This window comes from Lottia gigantea (genome assembly GCF_000327385.1).
Source record: "Lottia gigantea unplaced genomic scaffold LOTGIsca_1, whole genome shotgun sequence".
Taxonomy (NCBI): Eukaryota; Metazoa; Mollusca; class Gastropoda; family Lottiidae; genus Lottia; species Lottia gigantea.
The window spans coordinates 3,638,031-3,651,457 of NW_008706746.1; the positions used below are offsets into that span (position 1 = coordinate 3,638,031).

General features: G+C 33.0%; 1 protein-coding gene across 1 annotated transcript; it reads left to right on the top strand.

Annotated features, from left to right (window-relative positions):
• Window positions 1-7,664: 7,664 nt before the first annotated feature.
• Window positions 7,665-12,907, top strand: LOTGIDRAFT_177130 (hypothetical protein; the record flags this gene model as incomplete). Its single annotated transcript, XM_009045582.1, has 9 exons — window positions 7,665-7,693; window positions 8,257-8,372; window positions 8,658-8,771; window positions 9,337-9,552; window positions 9,723-9,829; window positions 10,120-10,210; window positions 10,591-10,860; window positions 11,162-11,275; window positions 12,867-12,907. The coding sequence occupies 9 exons, from the start codon at window positions 7,665-7,667 to the stop codon at window positions 12,905-12,907; spliced, it is 1,098 nt and encodes a 365-aa protein (XP_009043830.1).
• Window positions 12,908-13,427: the final 520 nt, after the last annotated feature.

Below are 13,427 nucleotides of genomic sequence, written 5' to 3' on the forward strand. Positions count from 1 at the left end.
TGAGATGAAAGTATTAGGATTTTTCCTACTCCCTATGCTTTAATTGCCTTACTAATAAACATATAATTAACTTTATTTTGCAATTAGGGAACTCTGATGAAAATCAATCTGAATAAAATTCACATATTGATTGTTCATTTCCATGAGCTGTTTATTATTTATTATTTATTAAATTATTATGCATCTCGTGTTTCGGGTCATTTGAGATTCAACCACTCAAATTCTCTATTCAATAGAATAATTCAAAGTTCAGTTGTAATATCTGTTGTTAAAACATAGAAATGCTTTGTCTACCAACTTTTAGTAATGTTTTTGGTTGTTTAGCCTAAGATATTCAGTACTCTTGCTACAAAATATCACAGGGCAAGATATTCCAAGATTGGATTGATGGCGTAGGAAAATGTCAGTGGTAGATATAATGAATTCTTTGACAGATACAAAAATGTTGTATTTTACTTGTTTTGTTATAAAGTGCATGTTCATTATCTACAGATTTTATCAGGCGTAATTGAATTACAATAGAAAGTAATAACAGTTTATCTTGTGTATTGACAATTTGAATTAATGGTTAGTTAATTATCCTAAATTAATTTATTTTTATACAACCAGAAATATATGTTAGTCATTAACCTACATGTCACTATTGAGATAGTGATATTCAAAATATGAGAATTATAGTTTTCGTTTGAAAGCTGATCTCATAAAGATCCCTGCTCTACACTTGTTATTATTTTTGATGCTAGGAAATCATGTTAACTGCTTATGAAAATAGATAAATTTAAGGTAGTTTTTTATACGCCCACACATTAATGTCCGTCCGTCCGTTCGTAATTATGTGTTATTGTCCCTGTTCTTGAATTGTTTGTGGACACGATAGAGAGCTGGTTTCTTGATGGATTTTGACGAAACTTGGTGTGAGTGTTTGTAATCACCCAAGGACGGACCCTATTGAAAATCAGACGAATCAAAAAATATTTGCTATGAGTTATTGCCCTTGTTCTTGAATTGTTTGTGGACACGATAGAGAGCTGGTTTCTTGATGGATTTTGACGAAACTTGGTGTGAGTAATCTTTCAAAGGCATATTAGAAGCACAGGTTATAGACAAATAAGACAATTTTATAGATAGATACTTCTAGAATATTTATTATTTCAACGTTTCAATGTAGTTCTCACACCTTCATCAGGAATATAATAATGGTGTGAGTGTTTGTAATCACCCAAGGATGACTCCTATTGAAAATCAGACAAATCGAAAAATATTTACTATGAGTTATTGCCCTTGTTCTTGAATTGTAAGCTGTAAACAAAACCCATGAAATATGAAAATTTCACTCTCAGAAACATTCATTTACTGATAACTCTTGTCAACCTCCCGCACAAATTAGCTGCCATTACAAATGTGGGCGTATTACGATGGCATCGCTATTTTGTTGAACAACTGAGAAACCAAAAAATGCATCTTCATAATGTCTAGATATTACAAGCCTTATCTTATACCTTGACATCAATAGCCACTATTCTTGAATCACGGAATGCATTGATTTGATTGGATGTACAGCAGAGAATATAACCAATCATAGCCATTGGCAGAAAAACTGTAAACATTTTGACTTATTGTTTACAGACTAGTGACAATGCAAACAAATCGCTGCATTTACAAACAATTTACAAGAGGCCACAATAGAAATAGGCATACACACTGATAATACATATATAGATTAACAGATTAAAAATAAGTAGAGATTACTCAGATTACTTCGTGCCGTATTTAAATTAGTGCATTTCACTTAATGAAGGTAAATAGATAATTCTATAATATTGCATGAGCTTCAGTTTTTATACGCCCACATCTCTCTATGTGGACGTATATTGTCGGCACCCCTGTCCGTCAACATTTGCTTGTAAACGCTTTTTGATGGAATCAAATGGAATTCGGTATGTGTATACATATTCATAAAACGAAGATCAAGTTCGAATTTGAGCTATTTTCGACCGTTAGAAGCAGAGTTATTGCCCTTGCCCCAAAATCTTGAATATGCTATTACTCTCTTACTTTTCAACCAATTTTGATGAAACTTAAAATGGATGTTATTGGACCTAAATCGGAAAGTTTGAGAAAGTTTAGTTCACTTCTGATTAAATTTAAGGCTTTTTCAAGATTTAATCCTCTTACGTCTGTTTTGAGGAGTTATCGCCCTTTAACCTCTATACAGTAAGTGCTTCTATCAACATTAATTGCTCGTAAACACTCCGTCCGTCGGTCCGTCAACATTTGCTTGTAAACGCTCTGAAAACTAGATTTTTTGATGGAATCAAATGAAATTCGGTATGTGTATACATATTCATAAAACGAAGATCAAGTTCGAATTTGAGCTATTTTCGACCGTTAGAAGCAGAGTTATTGCCCTTGCCCCAAATCTTGAATATACTATTACTCTCTTAGTTTTCAAACCGATTTTGATGAAACTTAAAATGGATCTTTCGTTTTTACCATCCGCATGCCGTGGTGGGTGTTTTTACAAAAATATTCAATTCTTATATGAATACTAACATACACACTAAGAATGTATAGTTCTCTGATATTTTTGTATGTTAATATGCTAATGGGTCATATTATGTCATATATTTTTAAATAAGCTTTTATCATATTTTACATTTAAGGTAAAATTCCATCAAATATTAATGGTAAAATTCCACCATGATATAAATAATTTATTAATGCTCCACAGAACACATAAAAACATATCTAAAGTATGTTCTGCTCTAATAATTTTTCAAATTTCAGTAGGACACAATCATAGCCAAGTTTATCTATCCAAATATTGCCTATAGGCTTGTCAAAATCAAGATTTACTGCTTATTTCATAATTTTGACACCAATTATCTTTTCCGTCAAACAACTGGATTAACTCAGATATTTAACTTGTCAGAGTAATATTTTGATGGCAAGGACAAAACCCATGCAAACCACCCCTGAGCAATTTGGAAGACTTGATTCATTAATTCATGAAATCAGAACAAAAATTAAGTGGAGATATGACCTACACACCTGGCTATCCGAATCAGATCTATGTAAAAACAAGCCTGACTTAGTTACCAGAATAATTTCTATGTAAAAAAAAAAACAAAAAATAAGCCTGACCTAGTTACCAGAAACATTTCTATGTAAAAAAAAAAGCCTGACCTAGTTACCAGAATCATTTCTATACAAGAAGAATCCTGGCCTAGTTACCAGAATCATTTCTATGCAAGAAAAGACCCTGACATAATTACCAGAATCATTTCTATGCAAGAAAAGACGTTGGCCTAGTTACCAGAATCATTTCTATATGCAAGAAAAGATCCTGGCCCAGTTACCAGAATCATTTCTATGTAAGAAAAGACCCTGGCATAGTTACCAGAATCATTTCTATGTAAGAACGAGTCTGGCCTAAATACCAGAATCATTTTTATGCAAGAACAATCCTGGCCTAGTTACCAGAATCATTTCTATGCAAGTAAAGACCCTGGCCTAGTTACTAGAATCATTTCTATGCAATAAAAAACAAAAGGCATAGTTACCAGAATCATTTCTATGCAAGAAAAGGCCCTGGCTTAGTTATCAGAATCATTTCTATGCAAGAAAAGACCCTGGCATAGTTACTAGAATCATTTCTGTGCAAGAAAAGACTCTGACCTAGTTACCAGAATTATTTCTATGCAAGAAAAGACCCTGGCATAGTTACCAGAATTATTTCTATATATGAACGAGTCTAACCTAAATACCAGAATCATTTCTGTGTAAGAACAATAGCTTTGGCTAATTATATACCAGAATCATTTCTATGTAAGAACAAGGCTGGGCTAGTTAAAAGAATCATTTTCTATGAAAAAAACAGATAAGATAAAATAACAATCCTGGGTTAGTGCAGAATCATTTCTACTTAAGAGCAAGGCTGGGAAAGTCCCTGAATCATTTCTGTGTAAGTTGACAAGTCTGGGCAACTTACCAGAATCAATTCTATGTAAGATCAAGTCTGTCTTAGTTACCCGAATCAATTCTTTGTAAGAATAAGTCTGCCTTAGTTACCCGAATCAATTCTATGTAAAAACAAGTCTGTCTTAGTTACCTGAATCAATTCTTTCTAAGAACAAGTCTGTCTTAGTTTCTGTGTAAGTTAACAAGTTTTGGCTACTTACCAATCAATTCTATGTAAAAACAAGTCTGTCTTAGTTACCCGAATCAATTCTTTGTAAGAATAAGACTGTCTTAGTTACCTGAATCAATTCTATGCAAAGTCTGTCTTCATTTTATAGGCCCACATGAAATGCCCTAAAGAGTTCAAAAGAAGTGTATGACAGAAGGTTGAATATTTCATACTGGTGATTGTTACTCTACTGCTAAATATCTTTATTCAAAATCCAAGCTGCCAGTGGGCTTATATATTACCTTGCCAGGCAAGCTATCTTAAACAACGTAGGAACAATTATAACCTGGCCTTGTACCAGAATCATTTCTATGTAAGAAAGAGCCTGGCCAAGTTACCAGCATAATTTTTATTGTAAGAATGAGTCAGTCCTAATTACCAGGATTATTTCGGTGTAAGAAACTAGAAAGAAAGTGGCCTAGTTACCAGAATCATTTCTGTGAAAGAAAAAACGTATGCCTAAATTCTAAATACATGCCCGGTGTAGACCTACGTACACTTATGTTATCTTGTTACGTAATTCATTGTCAGAAATTTCTATCAAACCAAGGCTATCTCAAGCGTACCAAGAACTGATGACCAGAATTTGTGTTCGGAATATCAGAATTCGTTCGGAGTAATATTGTATTGATCAAACGACACACTTAAGTCAAGTGGATAGAAGCCATTTTCATATCTGTTCTGTTCTGTGCAACATAACCTATTTAACATACAATTACATCTAGCTTGCAGTCAAATAAATATCTCACTGTGCACAAATAAGGTTAAGGGAAATTAAGTTGTTGCGTCTTTCAATATAGACTGCATAATGTAGGATTGCCCAAAGGATATTTCATCATCATTCTCACGTGTTTCTCATTGTTTATTTTTCATGACGTTTACTGGGAACCTGCCAATCAAATGACGACATACTGACCTATATTCTCGAGGTCAATATAGGTGAAGGTCGTAGTTTAATTCTACTGACCAATCAGAATGTTTGTAACGGAAACGCGTGATGTAAACAGGCGTTTGATTGGTTAAATTCTCTACCATTTATCAGGTATTGAATATCAATGAATAGTAGTACATTAGAAAGCAATCGGGATTCTTCCTTGAAGATTTGAAGGTTTTGAAGGTTACTAAAAGGTACGTATGGAAATGTGAAATAGCTTTTTACATCGCATAAGTTTGAGTTTGACACTCTCACTATTTAGTTAAAGATCTTGTTGAAACTGTTCTAACATTGGCATTGTCTATTTGCCATGATTTGTTGTTGATGATGAAATGTCTAGAGTCAGTTCAACTGACGTATGTCATTCGGTTATTCAGTTCATCCAGGCAGGGGCGGCGATCCGTTTTGCAAACGGGGGTAGGGGGTGTTGGGGGGACACATCTTTCTTGGCTCCAAGTCTAAAAGGCAGGCCCGTAGCCAGCCAAGTCCTTTTGGACTGGGGGGTCAAACGCCCAATCAAGGGGGGCAGTTTAGGTATCTCCCCCCCCCCCACTCCCCCCTTCCAGAAAACTTTGTGAATTGTTAAGTATTACAGTAGTGCTCTCAACATATTGATTGATATCTTTATTGCTGCCCATTGAAGGCCTGGAAACACAATTTTCTGAAGTCTGGGGACCCCATCTAGGAATTTTCTAGAAAATTAGACTCCCTGAAACATGATTTCCTTGCAGATTTAAGGTTTATTTGTGTAGATATGCCTACTGTGGGTCCACCACAAGAAAATTTTGAAAATTTGCCACCCGGAAACGTGATTTCCTGACATTTCCTGGCAAATCTATGGCTCAGTATTATTTGTATAGTGTCTGTGGTATGCTGCTGAGAAAATTGTATGAATTAGATATATATGATGTCCCCCCCAGTCAGAAACTAGAGGGGGGGACATGTCAAATTTGGCTTGTAGTCACGATATAATCTACAGTTGTTATCTTGATGACACTTTGTATGCTTATTGATGAGATCTCGGTCAAGTTTGAATTTGGTCATAATGGGATGAATGGTTTTGGAGTTATTGCCCTTAACTTAGTATTATACACTTCAAATTAGTCATGAGAATTTGTTATCATTTCTGACAGCTGGTAGTGGGCATATGTTACCTTGCCAGGCAAGCTATCTTTAATTTAAAATAAACACATTTGATGAACCCTCCTACAAATTACAACTAAATGTGCTAAAATACTGGTTGGTAGACCATATAGTGAATATTAGTTCATGATCATGGGGATATCTCCTTTGTGAGCCTGGTTTCAGGAGGCTTTAAAAAACAGAACTATTTTAAAAGCCAAGCCCATACCTTAACATAATTCTCTGAAAACTGTACAACTGGTTTTAATACTTAATGGTTATGCCCTAATAATCCTAATTATTCCAAATGAATAGACCCCAATAAATACTAACAAGTCAGGTCAGGTCAGGTAGTCCTATAGTTATGTCAATGTGTAGACAGTTTAGTCAGGTAGTCCTATAGTGATGTCAATGTGTAGACAGTTTAGTCAGGTAGTCCTATAGTTATGTCAATGTGTAGACAGTTTGATCAGGTAGTCCTATAGTTATGTCAATGTGTAGACAGTTTAGCCAGGTAGTCCTATAGTTATGTCAATGTGTAGACAGTTTAGTCAGGTAGTCGTATAGTTATGTCAATGTGTAGACAGTTTAGTCAGGTAGTCCTATAGTTATGTCAATGTGTAGACAGTTTAGTCAGGTAGTCCTATAGTTATGTCAATGTGTAGACAGTTTGATCAGGTAGTCCTATAGTTATGTCAATGTGTAGACAGTTTAGTCAGGTAGTCCTATAGTTATGTCAATGTGTAGACAGTTTAGCCAGTTTGATTTCCAATATAACTGTCAGTTGTTCGTAAAAAAAGGATGAAAATCTTGTTAAAAAATGACTGTTACAGACTTCCCCAGCAAATTTTATCTAGGCAACATCTTCACACATTAGTGTGTAATAAAAACAATGTAGATATGTCGCAGTTCATTTTGACATAGATAAGAGTACAAATAAATAAATTAGTACATGTGAACTACTATTGATTTTTTTCCTGCAGTATCTCAATGATGAGGCAGATTCAACTATTTTAAATATTGAAATAAGCTTTCTAATGAATAAGGCAGATCAAGGCAACCATGTGATTATGAAGCCAGTTGTTACATATCTAACACCCCCATAATTATGTGTTACCCTTGTATACACCCACTCAATGTGTTGACCTTGTATACTTCCATATTATGATGTGCTGATTAATTGTATACACTCATATTACCTTGTATCATGCACACATTGTGTTGACCATGTTTACACCCATGTAATGTTTTGGCCTTGTTTACTACCCTGTAATTTGTTATACTTCCAGGATCTGTATGAGTATTTGTTATTTATAATGATGATTTAATAGCAGGATGTCCTGTTACTCTTTATCTTATCAACAAACAAATTTATTACTAGAGATCATAGTGTAGCAATGAAAATCAAAACAAACACAGATGACCCTCAGTCCTATACATATTTTAGGGTAGTCAAATTTTTGGAAGCACACATTCTATTGTGCTTCAACTTAAAAATGTAATCTCATTGTTTCGGTTAACTGATAGGCCATAACTAAAATGTTCCTGTTCAATTTAATTAATGTAGAAATCAGCATTTTTATCTGTAATAAGCCTGTGTATAGGCATTATATCATTCATTATTTAAGTTTATAAAGGTTACTGGTTTTTATGTAAGATAACATGTAATTTTGATTTACTAAGGGTATACAAGCAACAACTTTAACCTTTGTTACAGCAAGATAAAATAAACCCCTTTTGTGATTTCTTTGTGGTGTATGGAATATAATTTAGTGATTAAAAAATGTGACTATTGCAATATTTTATTTTGACCAAGACTAATTGTCCAGTATCAGTTATGAAATGAATATTGACCTGCTACTTAATATCGGGACTTTAAAGTTATTTGACTGGGTAAACCTCAGCAAATATAATGATGAATAGACTTATGTGTTTATTTTTTCAGATTTTAATTAAAGAAGTTCACCATGTTAAGTAAAAGTCTTGGAAGATGTTTATTCTCTGTGTTGAGGAAAGATGGTGGAGGGAGCTTGAAGAACACACTTTCAGTATCTTCTATACACAACAGATCATTGGGTCCGGATTGTATCAGTGAAGATATGAATAATCCTCGAATACTCATTACTGGTAAGTGAGTTTTATGTAAGAAAATGGCTCTTAGATTAATCTGTTAATCATTTGCATTTAATCATCAAACTTTTGTTATGTATTATATTATGATGTATTATAAAAGAAATTTTTATTACACAATGCTATGAACTGGCCTAGTATGTTAGCAACTACAGATAAAAAAAGAATTCCCTCAGAAATGATTAAAATAGATAAATCCTGAAATTTACAAAATAAAAATCAGAAAACATGTAATGTTTTTGATTCATTTCTGCACTATATTTATATCTTTCAACATTTCAGGAGCGCTTGGCCAACTTGGATCTGGTTTAGCAAAAATGCTGAGAGCAAAGTTTGGACCAGAAAATGTTATCATGTCTGATATTAATAAGGCACCTAAACATATTCTTGAAGCTGGTAAGAATTTTTTTTTTCCATGTTTGCTTCTCTATTGTAAAAAGTATGAATTCCCTAGCAGAAAAAACTGCAAAAAAGAAATAAATTTTGTCATACTAGATACCTGAACCAAAAATCAGACAGTGGCAGTGCTAGTGGGGGTATGTAGAAATTGGTTTGCACTCTTATGTACCCCCACTTTATTTTTAACAAATTAAAACATATAATTTTTATACGTTTTTGCCCCAAAATATTTGTCAGAATGCACCAAATCAATTCTTGGGAGAACCCTCTAAGACATTCTATGTGAAGCTTGCAACTATGACGCCTACACAGTGTTGCTGCATTTTTAATTCAGCCTTGACAGTTATCCCCCCATTAAATCAATCTATTTGTACCCCAAGTCTCAGATACATTCATTGATGCAACGTTGCAAAATTTCTTGCATTATGTAATTATTATAACTTGATAAGAATGCTGTAGTGGTGAGAGATTCTGATGTTTTAATATCTTTGGATGATTGTTCTTGTTTCAAAGGTCATCAAAAGGCCACATAGTTGCACTTTTATCATGTTTTTATTTGTAGGTCCTTTTGTATATGCTGATATAATGGATCTTAAAGGTTTAAAAGAGATAGTAGTCAATTATGAAGTAGATTGGTTGATCCATTTTGGAGCGTTATTAAGTGCGATCGGAGAAGCTAATGTACCACTTGCTATGAAGATTAATATTGAAGGTGTTCACAATATATTAGAAGTTGCTAAACAGTACAATTTAAAATGTTTAATACCCAGCACAATAGGTGAGTAGAGTTATTGTTAAAACATATATGTTAAAAACAGTTTTAAAGTTTTGAAATTTGTCTAGAGATAGTATGCCATCATCACTTGCCATTTTTAATGAGCAAAGTCTGTTTAAAGATATTAGACCAGAAAGACTGAAGCTTGCTCATTGATTAATTTGTAATTGTAGGTGCTTTTGGACCTGATTCTCCCAGAGCTCTGACACCAGATTTAACAATACAGCGTCCAAGAACAATTTATGGTGTTTCTAAAGTACATGCTGAACTAATGGGAGAGGTATGGAATATCTTTTCCTCTTGATGGTTGTCAAAGCATGCTTTATACAGAATAGATTTTGATATAGTTTTAAATTCAATAGAATCAGATGTAAACTGAACAGAACAGAACTGGAGAGTATGACACAATATTTATTAAACATGTTCATCAATGTTATTTTTCAACACATTTTTAGATGCCTTGAATACAAGGGTAACAAGGGTCTTGTTCTGTCATATAACACTTTAGTAAGTTTAAAGATTACCTACTATAGACTGTATGTATAATTTTGGAGTTTATTATTATTTCAGTATTATCATCATAAGTATGGTCTAGATTTCCGTAGTTTACGCTATCCTGGAGTTATATCAGCTGATACTAAACCTGGTGGAGGAACTACAGGTAGGGTCAAAGATCTCTACATTACACATGTACAGAACAATAGAAACTTCAGAGGAATTTAACTAAGGAAATAAGCTGTATGACTATATTAGAAGATTTCTTTTTGTACAAACAGATTTGACTGTGTCATGTAGCTAAGTTAGTAAGACGTGCTCTGGAACCTCCAGGAATCAGCATTTTTCAATCCTCATCCAGGTCAGAGAAGCAAATCCTCTTGTGGTTCAGAAAGAGCCCCCAATTGCTTCGGCTGTGCATGTTAAAGTCCTTCAACTTTTGGGTCCATTCAGGTGCCTAAAAAAATGATGCAAAAGTTCATTTCATTTCAAACATTGACTCTTCTTCAAGACTAATAGAACTATTGTTAAAATGTTATTTTTCAGATTATGCTGTTGAAATATTCCATGATGCGATAAAAACAGGAAAGTTTCAGTGCTTTTTAAAACCAGACACCAGATTGCCTATGATGTATGTAAAGGATACATTAAGATCCACTGTGAAGTTTCTACGTGTGCCTAGTGATCAATTAACTATGAGAACATATAATGTGACAGCTATGAGCTTTACACCAGCTGAGTTGGCTGAAGAAGTGAGAAAATTTATGCCTAATTTGGAAGTGACATACAGAATTGATCCTGTGAAACAAGCTATAGGTAAGTCAGTTCATCTTGGTAACCCTTAGTAACCAATTACATCTTCCTTTAACAGGGTTCAATCCTGGCATAAGTTTTTCAACCTAGTTTTTTGCTGTCAATGATGCAGGTCACACGGGCTGACATGTTGCTATATATGATATTTTATGTTCTGAAAGAAAATACTACAATTGTAAAAAAGATGTTAGATTCTTCAAACTAAATTATTAGAAGATGATGATTGAATCTTGTTAGGCATGAAATAATTCCAATATCAAAGCTGAAGTAAGTAACTCTAACTATAGCTTGTTTTATCTTTCAGCTGACCAGTGGCCTCAAGTTTTGGATGATAGCAGAGCTAGAGCTGATTGGGGTTGGCAGCATCAATATGATTTATCTACAATGTGTCAAGCTATGTTTGCTAAACTGAAGCCTGGTCACAATTTCAGTGGAGATAAAAAAGTTGGTGTCATGTGAACAATTTCCTAATTGAGATGATTCTAAAACTTTCTGCTGGCTAAGTAGTAAAATAAAAATGTGTTTTATGACAGGCTACGTTATATCTGTAATTGAACAAGACTTTTCTTTATACACCATTGTTATCAGCTTTAAGTAGAGCAAAATCTGAAATCAAAATGTGTCGGTATTAACCTTTTTTGGAAAACTGCTCACAATTTGCCAATATTAGTGCAAGTATCATCAACTTTCCCCATATGACATATGTTTCAGAATTTATTTTGAACTGCAGAAGACTTCATTGATTTTAAATCAATCAAGGTAAATCATAAATACATTCTTTTGCAGTTCTGAAATTTTAGTTTGAATTGTAAGTTTCTGCTTCTATGAGACCAAGATCCAAAGTGCTTTTTTTTGAAGAAATATAAGTCATATTCATATAAGTGTATTCTTGTTCCATTTTGTATATTTACATATGTAAAAAATTTTGAAATATTTTTAATAGCATTTTCATAATAATATAATTCTTTAAAATATAATGTACATATATGTCACATTGTTTTAAAGCTTTTTTTAAATCACAGTTTTTTGTTTTAATTCATTGTAAATATTTTGTAAATTATTTCATTTCATGTATGTCCAATTATCTTGTAAGTGTACTGTAATTCACTGAAATTTACAAAAAGAAAAAGGAATAATCAGATAGAAAGCTCCAGTAATGGGAGACTACTCTATATTTCATAATTATTTTATTTTTATTGAAAAAGCTTCAAGAATAGAATAATGAACTTTCCAAATTTACACATCATTGAAAATAAAAAATGATCACGTGATTTGAATTCAATAGGCCCGTCAATGTCTGTACAGATGGATGGGTGATGCCTTGTACTCTTGTACTTTTATGAAGAATCTCAAAAAAACTTATTTATTTCCTTTTGTTTTTGTTGTTCATAGTTTTCTTTATATTTTTTCTTTGCTATGTTGTGTTCTTTTTATATGATCCTGAAAGTTATATGATAAAGAGATGAAAATGACTACTTTTGGTTATATTTTCACTATTTTCTATTAATAGTTTATTATTTATTTTTGAGTTATGTCTTGTTTATTATCAGTTACATGGTTGAATATTCCTGAAAGTGTACGAAACCTTTGACTAACAAAACTATGCTTAATTTATATATTTTATAATCTCATTTAGTTTTTATTCAATTAAATGTTTAAAACCCAGAAATCAGTTAATTATTTTCTATATGAAATGCCGACTGTTTGAATTTTACTGCGAAATTTCTAAAGAAGATAGTCATAGTGTGTTTCTGTCCGTCACAAAATTACTCGTCTTGGATTCAGGGGTTTATTATTGGCAAAGGTCGGGATAGATTTTGTCTGTTTCACTTTTGCCGCGGTTGGAGAGTTTGAAATGGGAAGTTCATCTTGATTTTGGATTGGACAATGCATGTACACTCCATGTGTTTGATATTGCCAGTATTCATTCACCAAAAAAGGAATAAAGAACAATAGCTTTTTGTAGAAAATTGTTTTATCATCTTATAACTTCTCTTATAAATTTACAGACAGGGTTTTGTTTGAAACTAACTATTATCGTGTTTATTAGTTTCTGATGATAAGTTTTATTCATGGAGGATTTATTACTTAACAATCCATATGTTTCAAGGGAACAGTCGTAAATATAGGCTATATGCCTTACTGCCTGATTAATTTAATATTTTATTCTATATTTTATTCTAAAGAAGTATATGGTTGATTGGAAATGGAGATGTTCTCAAAAATGATCCCAGAAAAGGAAAATGTCCACCTATCATATCTATACAAATCACCTCTATACTTGTATACTGAGGAGGGGACCGGTGTGAAACATCTTTTTTTCTTTATTAACTTACTTTCGTTGTATATTTAAACTGTTTATGAAGAGGATGCCCTGTAGTAGAAAATAAATAAGCAAGAAACCCCCTTGACCTTAGGTGTGTCCTCAGTAAGAATAACCTTTTAACTGTTCAGGACAATGATTGAAGAATATTATCTATTTTCATCCAAACAACACAACAATTATACTGATAAATAGAGATATAATGTATATAAACACAAACTGGTCAGTTACTGTAGTTGACGCCGTA